Consider the following 16,889-nt stretch of genomic DNA (forward strand, 5'->3'; position numbering starts at 1 on the left):
CGGCTTCACTCTATCACAGTTTTTTCAAATATATTCATTAAAAAGTTGATCGAGACAGTGAAAATGATTGGTTGTCTGAGTCAATTATACACCCCTGTATTACAATTAAAATGAAAATTACTGTTCGTATAGACTGTAGGCCTATGTATTCGAGCACCCCAGGAATCCTTCAATGCCAGGTGCAACCACTAGAGTCTGGAAAGGATTAACTGTGATAAACGAGGGACTACTGTATTTTTAAACTATCACCTTCGTCATTGTTTAACTGTTGAAGTAAACAAAGCTAAGAGGCACATTCCTATGGATGCCTAAAAGTCTAATTGAGAATGCTATGGGTATTTAACCAGCTTTGAGCTTCCAGCAGCCGGGGGAAACAGGAAACCATATGGCTTCCACAGCTTCCAATGACTGTTTGGAAGAATAACAGTGTATCATCATTGAGGCAGGAATTACTAGTGAAAACTCAACACCGATTTCTCAATCTAGGAACAATGAGCCACTTACTGTAGCAGTTTTACTAAAAGTATGTAAACATATACATTTGAATGTTTGTTTTAAATGCTAGCCTTTGGTTTAAATTGCTGTTCTGGTGTGAAATTGTTGGGTTCAGTGTCTGTGTGTCCATAAACTTTTTCTTGTACTAATTTGTCCAAGAAGTTTTTCATTTGCCAACCCATCTCTATTTCTTTTTGAAAATTGGAAAAGCATCCCTAAGTATAACCAATAGCAACAATTAATACTTTATCTTCCTTTCAACACCCAAGTTATTTTTATTCTGCAATTAAATGTAAAATATAAGCTAATGCAGAAGTAGATACTATAGAGTGATTTATTATGAGAGTTTATCTTTCCAATGCTGTAACCACTGAGCCACAGGGGCCAGTGCCAGAGTTGGCATTTTAAAAAGGTCTCCTGGTGTCTGGTAAGTTCTTTCACAGTCCAGAGGCAGCTGTGGGGCAGCCCATGTTGAAGAGGGGAGGGACACAAATGCGTTCGGTAATTTAGGGCCAGCCTGGGCCTTGGCCGGGAGGTGAGATGGGATGGGTTGGCAGACAGTCCATAGAAATGCAAGGGTCTGTCCAATGGCTCTGCTGCCCCACCAGGACGGTCCACCCTGCATCACACATTCAGTCTCTCTGTACAACATTGACATACTGGGTTTAACCAAAATCTTGTGAGTTTGTCCACATATTACATTTCCATGTCAAGAATTATTTTAATTTTAATAAAATAAAGAGGCAACGTCCTCAATTTGTTGACTGCTACATTTTTAAGGTTTTCAGGCCTTGTTTTGACGTGGGGTTTAACGAAAATACCGCCCCAGCTGCCTCCTGTCTCTAACTTTCCGGAGACCCCAATAAGTACATTGCCCCAGGTAATGCGGCTCAGGACCCGGCAAGGCCTGGCTGCCGAGTAACACAGGTGTTTCCTTTGAAATCTGAGTCTTGCGCATTTTCCTTGGAACTACAAAGTCTTTTCAAAACAGGTGAAGCAGTAGTTAAACACCTGAGGTCATTTCCGAGTTGTCAGGAATGTATTACTGGTTTCCATAGGACTTTTTATGCCAGATGACTTGGTCACAAAACACCACACACTCCTTCAGCAGGGATAGAATTATTTATTTCACTGATGTCAGTTTCTGTACAGTTCTAATAATACCACCAACAGGGAGCAAAAAAAGGTGGCTTTGAAGATTTCATAATGAGGCGTTGTATTTGGAATTTGAATCTTAAATCTCGTGAACTGGCAAGTGTTTTGCTTCTCTAGAAGAACAAATTCGTTCTTGGAGGTGAGCTTACTGCTGTTGAGAGGATCTCATTGACACTGATTTCCTTTGATTCTTGAATTGCACTTTCTGATTTAAATAAGAAAACATAACAGTGACTTGGGAGGGATTTCATTTTGCCATGGGATGGTTAATTTGCAAACCTGTTTTTCACCGAACAGTTGGCCTAGCAAGAACTATCCTTTAAAGGTGGTAATTAGAAAGAGATAACTCAATATGTCTAATTTTCTTCAACTACTTCTATTCATGAGCTGGCTGAAAAATCCTGCTCTTTCTTTTAGCTGTAGAGGAAAATTACATGGAGTAAACTGCTTTATTTCAATGATTATACCATTGGGTTTTAGGACTAAACTGGAGAGGCCTGTTGTTAACCTTTTTTTTTTTAATCCTCACTCGAGGATATCTTTCTATTCTTCAGATAGAGTGTAAAAGAGAGAGAGAGAGACTAACATTGATGTGAGAGGGACATGTCGATTGGTTGCTTCCTGCATGACCCTGACCAGGGCTGGGGACGACTGCAACCGAGGTACGTGCCCTTGGCTAGAATTGAACTTGTGACTCATTGGTCCGTAGGCCAACGCTCTACCGTTGAGTAGAAACTGGCCAGGGCCTGGTGTTAACTTTTTACTGAGAATATTTTTCTTGTCTTATTCAATCAATTAAGTTTCTGTTGTGTTGATCAGTTTTGGATGATCTTAGGAACAACTGAGCTCTGCTCTAGACATAATTGGAAGATCTGAGATGTTCTTGGTTTTACAATCCTGAAAACCACCAAACAGCTTTTGCTTCTTAGTCAAGAAATGCCTTCAATTATCAATACAAATTTTATTTTCCAGTTTGTATTGTTTTGCAAGTTCTACGGGGCATTCGATAAGACACTATAAGTACAAAAAAATAGAGTTTCAAAGCTAAACGAAATTGAAGAGACTTATTCCAGCTACTTAATGTTACAGATAAGGAAAGAAATCAAATTTGATAGAATCAAACAGATAAATTTGAAAAGATACAATTTCACTAGCAAAGAAAACTTCCAGGGTCTATTATATGGTTTAATTACTCATAATTTGAACCAAGTACAAGTGTACTTTTATCTCTGTTTATGTAAGAAAGGAGAGGAAAATGTATCTCTATTGGCCTTACATGCTAATGTCCAGGAGACATAGCCCTAAGGAAGGGGATTCGCAATACCATTGAAAGCTGGAATTATTACTTCCAACAGCTCAATATATGAGGGGGTGCCCAGCCTGTGTGGTTCAGTGGTTGAGTGTCGACCCATGCACCAAGAGGTTGCCGGTTTGATTCCCGGTCAGGAAACATGCCCACAATGTGGGCCCGATCCCCAGTATGGGGCATGCAGGATGCGGCCAATCGATGTTCTCTCTCTTTGGTGTTTCTAACTCCCTCTCCCCCTCTCTCTAGGATCAATAAAGGAAAAATATTTTTTTTTAAAAAGATGTGAGGGGGCATTCTGAGTTAAGTGTGCAGATGAATACACATTTCAAATATACATTCTTGTGGACTTCATTTTTCAAATTCCTAGTTTTTTAAAATAATGTTATTCTGTTCCTTACAGTTTTCAATAGTAGGGTGGTAAGACCACAGCTTCCAGCCTAGATCTGACTTCTACCAAAACTGCCTTTTCAATACCACTATGGTTTCATGTTATTACTTTGCCAGAGAGCAGTGCACAGTTTAAAGTCCATATTAAATAGAAAATTATATCATTTTGGAAATCACTTAATTATTTTTAAGAGAGAACACTATTTCCATGTCAAAGAGAAAGAAAAATTACTATGACTAATGACTGTTTTTGCATAGTGTACAGTACTGGTTTTGCCTAAAGTACTGGTAAACTGGCAATATTAACTTTATTTTAAACTACATTGTTGAGTGATTTCTGACCTTCATTGATGTCTGTTATTAAAGCAGTATAGCAGTTATTCTGGTAGGAATCAGAACTATATGTTCATTCATACTTTCCAAAGTATAGCAGTCAATGGAATTGTCTGTACATGTGTAGATAGCCATATAATTTCCAATTTCCACAAGTATAACATTTTAATACTAAAATTACTATATAGTTCTAGGTTTACTTTTGAGAGTCTTTTGATAATATTTGAGATTTTACACACACACACACACACACACACACACACACACACATTGATAGAGCCTCGGTGTTGAACTGGCTTAAACATATCGTTAGAGACAAAGAGTGTCAATTGCTTTCTGTTTCTTTTAGTAATAAACTTCACTGAACACTTTGTTGTGCTCTGAGAAGAAACAGCTTAGGATGTAGGTGGAAAATAGAGTGTTTTTCATTTGTACACACCTCAAGTACCCATCTTATAAAGAAATAGTAATTTTAAGTGCGGTTTGGCTTTAAATTAGTGCTGGGTGAATAGTTCAGAGAGGGAAAAAAAGCCCTTCAGGCCATCTTGATTTAATTTACAAACCTGAACTTAAGTGGAAATGTATAGAGACTAACCTACATTTAAATGGGATTGGTATGAATTACTGGTGGTCTTAAACCCTGAAATATAATGTTGTAGCATAAAAATATACATTCCATGCTGTTGTGGTAATATTTCTTTTAGGGCAACTATATTTTTAGTAGTTTTTTTTTTTAAAAAGAATCTTCTTGATTTATATTATTGAACTTGACCTAAACACCTATGCTTGATTAGATTTTAAATAAATAATTACTTTAAAAAGGTCACTAATTGCCTTGGCCTGTTTGGCTTAGGAGTTAGAGGGTCTGCCCATGAACCAAAAGAGTCATGGGTTTGATTCCCGGTCCAGGGCATGTACCTTGGTTGCAGGTTTGGTTCTGGCCCCAGATAGGGTCATGCAGGAGGCAACTAATCGATGTGTCTCTCTCACCTTGCTGTTTCGATTTCTCTCTTTCCCTCCCTCCCTCCCACTCTATCTAAAAAAAATAATAAAATAAATGGAAAAAATATCCTTAGGTGAGGATTAAAAATAAAAAAATTAAAATTGTCACTAATTATTATCTATTAAATGTTGATATTAAGTTTTAGTTGCAGGCTCCTGTGCCTCAGTTCTTATATTAAAGTATTGTATGTCCCTAGTTTAGCTTTATTATAGTTCATTTGATATATTTTCCTCATTTTCAATGGATTAGATAGAAAACTTGTCACACCATAAAAACAGCTTATCCACAGTGTATACTTAATTGAATTTTAGTCCTTGAAGGTGCATAAGTTACCTTCTATTTCAACTGACACATTTTACAAGTAAGAAAACTTAGGCTAAAGGATTTAAATATGTTTTAGATTTTATTTCACTGTCTATACAGCAGATATTTAAACAAATTATAACATGTTTTGTGAATTTGGGATTGGTTTTATATATATCCTCTCTAAAAAGGACCCATCTTCAACTTCATAGGAAAAACAGATGTCTAAGTTTGTGGCATCATGTGCAGGAAAGAGTAAAATGACCTTGAATAAAGGTCTTCAGGTCTCCGAAGGGCTCAGCTGGGTGGTTCTCGCTGGGTCTCTCGCATGTTTGCAGTGACCTGAACTTGCACACTGACCGATCTCGTGCCTGGGCTGGGAAAACTCAAACTAGAAACTTCTCCTGCATCTCTGTCTCTGTGTTATCTCTCCATGTGATCTCTCCAGCTACTTCTGCAGGGCTGCTGGGCTCCTCATTTTGGGCTCAGGTGTGCCTTAAAAGAAGAATATCCAGGTAGAGGCTATATTTCCTAACCCAGCCTGAGAAGTCTCACAATGTCATTCTGTTCATTAGAAAGGAGTCACTTTCCAGCTCAAACTGAAAGGAAGGGGATGGGATTTAACTCCACCTTTCATACTGTAAAATCATGACAGTGGTTTCAAGCATTGTTTTTTGTTTTTTTTTAAGCCATCTAAAAACTGTTTGCTTTTCTTCTGGTTCTTGGCTGCTCTTTGAATGTGAGGTTGCTGGGTTAGAAACCTATGGGTAAGTGTAGTTTTACTGTACCTATGACCAAGTGCTTGGCAAGAACCTGGTTTCGAAGATCGAAGACAAGAATGTGTTTGTCTCTTTAAGACAAATGACTTTCCAGGGAGCTCTACCTGGAAACCTGCTTGCTTTTGAGGGATGACTGTACTCTCTCACCATGTAACCTACTGCGTACAAAAGGAAATCAGCATCGTGCCCATTTTCTGGGACTGTGTAACCAATTTTTTTTTCTTACCTAATTTGTTTGGTTAATAACGACAGCAACTTGAATTATATCTTTGTATAATTACTTGCAGAATTTAATTAGGCCTAATTTAAGTAATGAATTTAAGAAATAGTATGCCCATGATTGGCAAATAAAGGGCTTGCCTGATAAATACTTATAGCATACATTTCTGATGTAAGTATCACAAAATCTCTCATCCTGAATATTTGACATTGATTCAAAGTAAAATTAAAGCTTTCATGAAAATCAAGTACTTTTGCTGCTCTCAAATTTTTAGTTAATGTAGAGATACATTTTTGTTAGATAATAAATATCTACTATAATAAGAATATACTTATTCTAATTTGGTATAAATTTTACTTTTGGGCTTTGAAAACATGAACATATGTATTTCAGATTCACAATGGAATGAGGAGGCATGTTCATTTATGCAAATTTATATGAATGAATAAACAAACTTCTCCCCATACATTCTTCTTTCCTTCTCTCCTTAGAGTCTTTTCCTTTCAACCTACAGTCATGATTAGATTTCTGCCATCCTTCAAAAATGAAAACCAGCAAACACATTCTCCCTAGACCCTGGCGTCTTAGCTTTTTAAGTTTCTGCTCCCTCTGTTTTCTTCTTCTCTGGAGTATTACTAACAGAGAAGCCACACTTGCTTTCCTGACTTTCTCTTTCCTGTCACTTCCTGTTTCTCTGCCGAGCATTGAGCTGAAATTGCTCTTAATCACGGATGAGCGCTTAGCAGACCTCATCCTTCTGGACTCCTCTCTGGCATTGACCTTGATGCCCACTCTTCCTGGAGTCGCTTGTCCCTTCGCTGTTAAAATGTAATCCTTTTACAGTTTTCTCTGAACCTTTTGGATCCCATCTTTCCTAGTTTATTTTACTAACTCATTGTTTTTTTCTCTCCTTCAATTTTGATATTCCAGGATTTTCTTTTCATTCCTCTCCTCACTTTATATCATCTTCCTGGAGAAATTCATCTCTGAATGAATAACCTCAAAATTCATATGCTCTGAAAATATTTCTTCTCCCAGAACCCAGCGATATATTTCCACCCTCTATCTGACATGTACAGTGCGTGTAGCGGTCCACAAACATTCCCACTACAACAGGGGTTCCTCTTTCTGTATTTTCTTTCTCTCAATTTGCTAACATCATCAGTCGACACTTTCCCCCCCTCACCACCACCAAGTTCGGTCATCCATTAGTTCTAGGGATTTACATTCCTATCATCAGTGCAGTCTGCCTGCTCTTTTGGTCCCTTTGCTGTCCCTTAGGTCGTTTCCCCATGTTCTTGTTCCAGGAGTATTTTCTCTCCTCTTCACGTGCCCAGAGTCCTGTAATTGATCGTGCCAGAGCTGGATGCAGTTCTACCTAGCTCTGTGTTTCTACCACCACGCTCACTACATGGAGTGCCTTTCAAATGAACACATCGAATATTAAACCCAAGATAGGCAAGATCATTTCAGTAATAATTTTTTAATTTTAAATCTTTCTTTATGAATTGTTTTTAGAGAATGAATTAATCACCCTCATTGAATGTTGTATTTAAAATGCATATACATTTTATAGGAATCAGATTCAATTATTCATGTATTCAACAAACATTTTAACCACATTGTCCATATGATACAGAAAATAGGCCCAAGACAACATCATGACCTGAATAACTTCCCTGAGCAACTCACAGTCTCAAGAAAGAGATAAACATATAGACAAATACTAACACTGCAGAGTAATAGCTGCTGAACAAAGGTGTATAACAAAGTTTCAGGAGCCCCAAGGAGGGAATAGTTGGCATCTGAGAGAATTGGAAAGGTGTCAAGAATGTATTACATAAAACTGGATTGTGAAGGGAGAGTAGGGGTCTGTCTGATGAATAACTGAGAGGATATTTTAGGTAGAGGAAACAATGCCAAGGAGAGCAAGGAATAACAGGGTTTGTGTTGGGGAACAGAGGGACCGAGAGTCTTAGACTTCACGGTTGTGGGGACTTGTTGCATGTGTTCAGACAGAGGAATCACGTAAGTGTATTTGTGTTCACTTGGATAATTGCAAACACTCAGTAGATCAGATTGGAGGCGTGAGAGATAAGGCAAGGATTTTAAGTAGCAGGCTAGTGCAAACATCTTGGTGAGAGATGGTGCGCATCCAGACTAAGGTGTTGACTTTACAAATACGTAAGAAGGGAGAAAGCATAAGAGCTAAGCAGCACTATATTTAGAAGAAATGTCCAAATTATACATATACATTAAATGTTTGCATCTGTTTGCTTTTGTTTTGAACTACAGACATGGGATGTCGAGCTGGAAAGATCTGCAGAGTCCTGGGCTGAAACTTGTTTGTGGGAACACGGGCCTGCAAGCTTGCTTCCCTCGATCGGACAGAACTTGGGAGCACATTGGGGAAGGTAGCTGAAAATGTGACTTTGTTTCTGAAAAATGTTTGAAATGAAATGCTTATTAATTCACGTAGCACATTTTCAAAGACTTGGCACCATCAAGAAAAGCAAGTAATCACACCAACATGAATAATAAAAAATAAATAAGTATGATCAGCAGTATTTGAGACTTATTTTTGTTTTAAATCACTGATCTAGTAGTAATGTAATGGGCAGAAGTATTTAAGACTAATAACTTACACAAAAGTCTCTCTACCCTGCTTTATCAATCTATGTGCTATATTTGGTTTTACATTTTCTCCAACTTTACTTGCTCTTTGTGCTCATTTTATTTCAAATAGATACAGGCCCCCAACATTTCATGTACAGGCATGGTATGATGAAGTGAGAGACTTCAGCTACCCATATGAACATGAGTGCAACCCGTATTGCCCGTTCAGATGTTCTGGTCCTGTATGTACTCATTATACACAGGTATGCTTTGGGTACATTATACTTCATTTCTCTAAGTTGGGAGAACTTAGGCTACTGAACTCGTGTCTTATGTCTTTTGTTATGGTTTTTAATTATAGTTACTGATTTATGGAGAATAAGTTTAGACATTTCTATAAACAATAAAGGGAATGATTGGGAAAAACTGTCCAAAAATATACTTAAAAAGACATTATTGCCATTATTTTACATATGAAACAGTTACAATATGACCTCCGTAAATGCAAATGGGGAGAAATTTACTCTCTTCAAATTCAGGTGTCATTTTTTTTTTTTTTTTAATTTTCCAAATAATAAAAATAGTGTTTTCTTTATGAATGATATTTGGCATTTACATGTGTGAAGCATGCATCTTTCTTTTTTTTTAATGTTTGGTAGTGGATATGTTTTAGCTTTGAAATCACACAACTGAAGGCAGATTCAAGTGGATAAGCTCACCTCAGTTCGGAGTTTCCAGAAGATCTGTGGGCGATTATTAGGGAATATAAAGCAGACATGCTGTCTCATATGCCTTTGCATGTGACCAGACTAAGATCAGTATGGAACTCCCTAGTAACCCGCGGCCCACTGAACATGCTGTGTTGTGTAAGACATTGAACACCTAAATTTTGCTCTGGTATTTTCTATGTAAGATGAGAAATGATGTTCCTCTGTTAAGTTTCTTCAGAGAAATATTAACACAGAATTAAGGTTGGGGAGGAAGGAGGTAACTTCTGAATCATTTAGTAAATTCAAGACTCTTACATCTGATGGCAAGATAGAGTTATGGAGCTGTAGATCTGTTATTTTAATTGAATGAAGCACTTCCCCAAGTCTCAGGGAAAATATCCTTTTTGACATTGCCTCATTTTATTTTGAATGATAAATGTTTGCTTCTCAAGTTCAGGTTTGCACATCTTCTCTCATATACGTTGTGTATGACTTCATCTCTACTTGCCTTTGCTGAGCCTCTCTTGTTTCTGCTGTAGGTGGTGTGGGCAACGAGCAGCAGGATAGGCTGTGCCATTAACTTGTGCCATAACATGAACATCTGGGGGCAGATATGGCCCAAGGCCGTCTACTTGGTGTGTAATTATTCCCCAAAGTACGTAGACCAAACGCTACTTTCATATATAAATGTTTCTTAACAGCATGAAAATAACTTAATATTCCTGACTTTTTTTCTCATTTTCAGGGGGTATTAGTGAGTAAAGTAAATTGTTTTCTCAGTTTACTTAATTTGACAATAATTATGGTTGCCTGATGTGTGAAACCAGTGCTTAAAAGGAATAGAAAGTTGAAAATAAGATCTTTGTGAAGTCAGGAATCCTATTTATGCCTTTGGTTTTACTCAGTGCATTATTACATTGCAAAAATAGTCAATCACTTTGATTTGTTAGGGATGAACAACTGTAGATTGACCGAGAAATATATTTTTACCTATGTAAAGACTATTTAAATGATTACATTGAAAATATTACACAATCATACACAGGGTCAAAGCTAAGTCTAAAATTTGTATTTATTAAAACAAATGGAATATAGATGAATAGTCCATAGCAGAGTTTGGTGTTCTGCAAAAGTTTGATTTTGTAATTTTTTTATCACTATGCATAACATATTATTTAGTATATTTCAAAAGAATGAGGCAGCAGTTTATATTGAACCCTAGTCACCAAAATATTCTGTGATAAAAGATATAAATGTCTTTAAATCTACACGTCAAAATCATCACTTAGAAGATTCTTATACAGTAATATTTTGCAGTGTCTTGTAAATGATGCTATTAGACTACCTGTTAAAAGAGGACTGGTTCTCTCTCTCAGGGGGAACTGGTGGGGCCACGCCCCCTACAAGCACGGGAGGCCGTGCTCTGCATGCCCACCTAGCTTCGGAGGAGGCTGCAGAGAAAACCTGTGCTACAAAGGTATGTGCTATTGTGTCGCATATTTAGTTTGAGTGACATTTTAATCCAGTATATGCATTAATTACTGTTTTGAAAAAGAAATGTGCATTTGGTTACCAGAAAATTTCCAGAACTCTATTTCAAATATTTTGAAGATGCCATTTTGATTATGTAAAAATATACTTCATATGAATGCCCTTTATATCAATATGTATTGAGAGGAAAGTTTCATGATTATTCTAGATGATTTCTAATTGTGCTTGGAATTTATTCCAGAGTGACAAGTATATTTACATTCTTAGAAGTCGTGTTGTTATATTGTTGACTGGAGTCATTTCTGTAACTAATCATTTTTGAAGGATTTAGCAATTTAACCCAATTTATTTTTAGCACTTTAAAGGCTTCTGACAAAATCCCATGATTCTTACTTGAACTGTACTCAATGAATTATACCAGTTCTCTGCTTCTCACTGTAGGGTATACAATTTCTCACGCCAAAATAACAAAGAGTGTGATAGTATTGTAAAACCATTGTAAAAGCAATGCTCTCAAATCATTGGATTTCCTAAAGGTAAATACAAATATGGTGTCCTCTTTATAGCACATGAAGATAAATGTACATGACAGAGCTCTGTGAAAGTCATCATGCTTTTGGTGGGCATCTATCCATGTGAACATTTTTTACTCTTGTTATTTTTGTTAATGACTAAGCGAAGATTAATGTAGACTAAGCGTATTAGAAAATCTATGAATAAATGCATCCTCTTTTCAGCATTCAGAAGGAGATATGCCCCCCTTTCTCTCTTAATGACTCAATGCTCATTATAATAAGCTTCCTTTCGGAAGTGACCATACATTTCCCTCTGTTATATGAGCCATTTTTAATTCCTGGAAGGATTTTTCATTGTGTGTGTGTCTGTTTTCTGTCTTCTTTACCCCCAAACCTCCAACCTACTTACCCCATCGCCAGTGGTCAATATAGTTTACTTAAACGTGACTTACTCTGATTTCCTTTTTCTGAGTTCTTGAGCCCCTGCACACACATGACATGACACGGTTCTCCCAAATGTGCCTGTGTCAAGTCCTTGATCTAATTCAACCTGGAAAACATATTAAATTCAAAGTTTGAAATTATTCTTTATTGTCAAGTTAAATTTCTTTTTTCCTTTATTGATTTTAGAGAGAGAGGAAGGGAGAAGGAGAGAGAGATAGAAACATCAATGAGAGAGAACATTGATTGGCCACCTCCCGCATGCCCCTCAATGGGGATTTGGCCCAGACCTGGGCATGTGCCCTGACCAGGAATTGAACCAACGACCTCTTGGTGCATGGGTTGATGTTCAACTGAGTCACACTGGGTGGGCTCCACTGTCAAGTTTAAATTTCTGCATATTGAATTTGCTTCTGAAAAAGAAAAACAACAGCCACCTTTTTAGGAAAACTGATACTGAAATAAGTAACAAGTATATATAAATCCTTCTGTTGGCTGAATTTTCTTACAGGAGAATTTTAAACATGATCCTCCTGAAAATATTCAGAATATGATTTCATTTGGGAAAACATTTAAATTCACTAAGCCCTGACTTTATTGGATCACTGTGTAGACTTCATAACGTCTTACAAAAACGTGTCACTGATAACATGTTAAAATTCAAAGTTTAGAGATGATTCCATTTAACATTAGCCAAACAGTAGCAGTAAATCAAGGGCTCTAAGGCTGATGTGTGTTTCATTTACTCCAATGTAGTGTATAAGAGTACCTCCTTCAGTAAAAATCTGTGCTAAACACAGTACTGATTTTTCTAGTTTTTTTTTTTTTTTTATCCTCACCCGAGGACATTTTTCCATTTTTTACTCAGATAGAGCGGGAAGGAGAGAGAGGAAGAGAGAGAAATATCGATGTGAAAGGGACACATCGAGTGGCCGCCACCCACACGACCCAACCAGGGCCGGGGACAAACTGCAGCCAAGGTACATGCCCTTAGCGGGAACTGAACCCGGGTTTCTGTGGACCGCAGGCTGATGCTCTAACCGCTGAGCCAAACCGGCCAGGGCTGATTTTTCTAGTTTTAAATGTTGAACAGGCATGTCAAGATTGATCGTCATTTGACATTTGTGCACATCTACGAGGGATTCATATTTCTTAACTCCTTTCTCTCTGACAGAAGGATCAGAGCGGTACTATACTCCCCGAGAAGAAGAAACCAATGAGATTGAGCGCCAGCAGTCACAAGTCCATGACAGCCACGTGCGGACAAGAGCAGATGATAGTAACACCAACGAAGTCATAAGCATGCAGCAAATGTGTAAGTCTTCTGCATTATTTACAGGAATTTTAAGGTTCACATAGGTAGCATACCCATCTACCCATCTGTATTTATTAGCTTTCATGTTTTTAGAATGGTAAAGGCTTGGCATTAGATTGACTGTGAAGAATTATAGCAGCTTTTACATTATCTAAGTTAATTTTTTTTTTTTTCTTTCAGCCCAAATTGTTTCTTGTGAAGTAAGATTAAGAGATCAGTGCAAGGGAACAACTTGCAATAGGTAATATTTATTCTTAGCCTCAAAATTGACTGACAAAATGTCAGAAATATTTTCATTTTATATTGACATTCAGAGAAACTATATTTTGTCCCATTTTCTTTCATTTAGATATGAATGCCCTGCTGGCTGTGTGGATAGTAAAGCTAAAGTTATCGGAAGTGTATATTATGAAATGGTAAGTATTATAAATACAATTATTTGGGGGTAGAGTCCTTTCACATAATACTTGATATTTTAATATGAAAATCATTTATTTATTAAGTATAGATATTTTGCTCAGAAATGTTTGTCTAATCTAAAGTCATGTAAATAGTAACTAGTTGTGTTTTATGCAAAACTCTAATACTTTGGTATCTTTTTCTTTTTTCCTTTTCACCAAGCAATCCAGCATTTGTAAAGCTGCAATTCATTATGGTATAATAGACAATGATGGTGGTTGGGTAGATATCACTAGACAAGGAAGAAAGCATTATTTCATCAAATCTAATAGAAATGGCATTCAAACAATTGGGTAAGTACCTGAATGATATTTTGGACCAGGTGATTTTAAATCATAGCAATGAGTTAATAAATTATTTTGGGGCAAAGCATAGAAAAATTTATTTAGAGAGAAGTTGGTTATTTTTAAGATTCAATTTGGCTACAACATTTCCATAGACAAAAAGGAGACAAGTATCTAAGTTAAAGTTGAACGCCTTTGCTTCCAAAGAGCATGCTGAAACTAGAAATTTTTCTAGAGTTTCATCAACAATGTAAAAATTTACAGTGATTTTTAATGTGAGCCAATAAACTTTTCATCTATGACAGAAAATACTGCAGAGAAGGCTTATTGATTTGTATATTCTCCCTGCACTGTTTAGGGAGAATAGTTGTGTTTTTTTTCTGTTTGTTGGTTGTTTTTGCTTGTTTTCAACAGTAAATTTGTTAATAAACTGAGATGAGTTGATAAAAGAGCATTTTGAAAAGTCCCTAAGTATGTAACAGGTCACCTTTCTTGTGTTCATTTAAATGTAATTTAATCCAACATAAAAGCAGTGATTACCTTTTAAAATATTTATTCTTTTAAGAACACTAAATATGTTATTCTAAAACACTACATTTTCATATACATTCTATAAAAAGTAAGAAAATGGGGTTTGGAAATATTTTTGTAGTGTCTCTTGCTTCTGTGTGAAAGAAATAAACATTATTAAACCTCATATGGAATGCCTTTTCTTAGGAAATGTGACATAGTTTCTTTCTTTTGTAAATATACAGTTGCACGAAACTCCACAGTAAAGTTGGAATTCATAGTGATAAGCATTTATTGAAAACCCTTGCAAATTTGAGTAACGATCTCCTTTGTAGACAGTTTTGATCACAGGCCGGATGTGTGGCTGTCAGCCCTTAGCCATTACTCTCAAGCAAAAGCTCTATAGAGACATTTATTAACTGACTCATTCTGAAAATATTAACTTCTTTAAATAAATAATAATATTAGTTATTAGTTTTGGTAAGTCAAACACTGGATATTGGATTTAAAAACATTTATCCTATTTCTTTATTTATTTTCCTCTTAACTTAGTTTTTGATTATGGTTATCATGGAAACTCTCTTGAAGTGTGAAGGGTGTGTCACTGAAACACCATCACAAATAAGCCTTACCTTTTATAAAAGATGCTTTTCTGAAATTGGGATATAGATAAACCAATCACATTTTTTATGTATAATGGTGTATCTGTTCTTATACCTGTTTTTTAATAATGAAGAAGAATGCATTCACTTATTGTAGACATTTTACTAAATACTAGAGGGATTAAATAAAACACACTCCTATAAGGTACTTATTATGTAGTATTTTTACAACACTACCTTGTATTTACTATTGTGAAAGATTAAATAATTTGATTCTATGGTGACGGAATAAGTATATTGAAAGTTTTAATTATAACAGGAAACAAATATATACATATAGTGTATTTTTTATCTTTTGTTTTCTTTAATCCTGACCTGAGGATATTTTCCCATTGATTTTCATATAGAGGAGGGGGGGGCAAGGGAGGGAGTGAGAGAGAGAAACATCAATGTGAGAAAGACACATCTACTGGTTGCCTCTTGCATGACCCCACCCTGGGCCAGGGATTGAACCTACAACCCAGGTACATGCCCTTGACTGAGAATCGAACCCACGACTCTGGTCTTCGGGCCAGTGCTCTAACCGCTGAGCCAAACTGGCCACGGCTAAATGTGTACTGTTTTGTGATATTTTCTATACATTTTTGAAATTGGTAATGAGGAGTTCATTCTCTAATATTAAGAATGATACTGATTCGGTTCATCCTTTTAGGTAATATAAATTTAACATAAAATAGATGATCTTTTATTACTACATATTTAAATAATTAAATAAGAATGTTTAAGAAAAGTAAAGTATTCATAGACCTAAAACATACCAGATGTTATGTGGACGATGATACTTACAAGAAAAAAATTGACATTTTGTGTTTTCTCCTTCAGCAAATATCAGTCTGCTAATTCCTTCACAGTCTCCAAAGTAACAGGTTAGCATTTTTTTTCACCTTCCTTTCTTACTACCGTGTTGCATGGTATTGTTTTAAAGCACGTGCTCTGTGTTTGTGTTTGGATTCTGCAGTTCAGGCTGTCACCTGTGAGACCACGGTGGAACAGCTCTGTCCGTTTCACAAGCCGGCTTCACACTGCCCAAGGTAATGTTTTCTCAGTGTTCTTCTTTTTCACCAGTGAATATGTAAGGTACTTTTATCCTGTGGTAACTGCTTTAGCCTGAAATTCTGGTGTCTAGGTCTCAAAAGGTGTGTGATTTCAAGCTGCTAGGCAGCAGGTAGCAATGAGCCATCACAACGTCCACGCAGCCCAGGCATTCCTAGAGTTCTTCCTCCAAATGCCCAGCACCTGTGCTGTTTTGTGGCAGCTGGGCTTGTGCATATGATCCGTATGGTCACATGAGCTATGAGAGTTCTGTCTCCGTCTGCTCGGGCTGCTCTAAACACACATCAAATGTTTTTGTTATAAAAATACCTCTTGCTAAAGCTTTACTCATTATGCTCTTCCCAGGCTCACAAATTCTATGAAAATCACAGTGTTTTATAATCTTAGGAAATTTTGTAGAATTGTTTCTCAAATATCTTAAATGCCTATATTTATAGATTGTATTTTTATAGAGAGAAGGAAAAGATCGCTAGGTAAATCTAGGAAATTTTAACATTGTGATATGGTGGGGGAGAAAAAGGAAGAATTTTAGAACTTTTCATTGATACGTTGATTAAATGCCTACTACACACCAGTATTATGCTAGGCCCTCTCTCAGCCATGTGACACAGTTTATAGGACTGAATAGTAAATATCAGTGGAGATTTTCAGCATAAAGCCTCCCTGTAGGAGATGCTCGATAAACATTGATTTTATATCTATGGAACAATTTATAGCAATATTGTTCCAAAGTGGAAGATCATTCAAATAAAATATTAAGAAATACGTTTTTTTATTTCTTTGCTCGTTTCAGGAAGGGAGATATCTACCCCCATCCCCAAAGGGAAATTATATAATTTAAAAAAATTA

General features: G+C 36.4%; 1 protein-coding gene across 2 annotated transcripts in view; it reads left to right on the plus strand.

Annotated features, from left to right (window-relative positions):
- CRISPLD1 (cysteine rich secretory protein LCCL domain containing 1) overlaps positions 1–16,889 on the plus strand; it is a 38,710-nt gene that overhangs the window by 9,593 nt on the left and 12,228 nt on the right. The window contains exons 3-12 of one of the 2 annotated variants that reach the window (XM_036264080.1): positions 8,280–8,398; positions 8,731–8,863; positions 9,850–9,965; positions 10,687–10,787; positions 12,932–13,072; positions 13,253–13,313; positions 13,422–13,488; positions 13,694–13,824; positions 15,810–15,853; positions 15,946–16,018. In XM_036264080.1, coding sequence (XP_036119973.1) covers positions 8,280–8,398; positions 8,731–8,863; positions 9,850–9,965; positions 10,687–10,787; positions 12,932–13,072; positions 13,253–13,313; positions 13,422–13,488; positions 13,694–13,824; positions 15,810–15,853; positions 15,946–16,018 — 986 coding nt within the window. Of the gene's footprint in view, positions 1–8,279; positions 8,399–8,730; positions 8,864–9,849; positions 9,966–10,686; positions 10,788–12,931; positions 13,073–13,252; positions 13,314–13,421; positions 13,489–13,693; positions 13,825–15,809; positions 15,854–15,945; positions 16,019–16,889 lie in introns of those variants that run through there. The other variant, XM_036264081.1, reaches the window with a different exon arrangement.

The sequence above is a fragment of the Molossus molossus genome, unplaced genomic scaffold (genome assembly GCF_014108415.1).
Source record: "Molossus molossus isolate mMolMol1 unplaced genomic scaffold, mMolMol1.p scaffold_m16_p_16, whole genome shotgun sequence".
NCBI classification, from domain to species: Eukaryota; Metazoa; Chordata; class Mammalia; order Chiroptera; family Molossidae; genus Molossus; species Molossus molossus.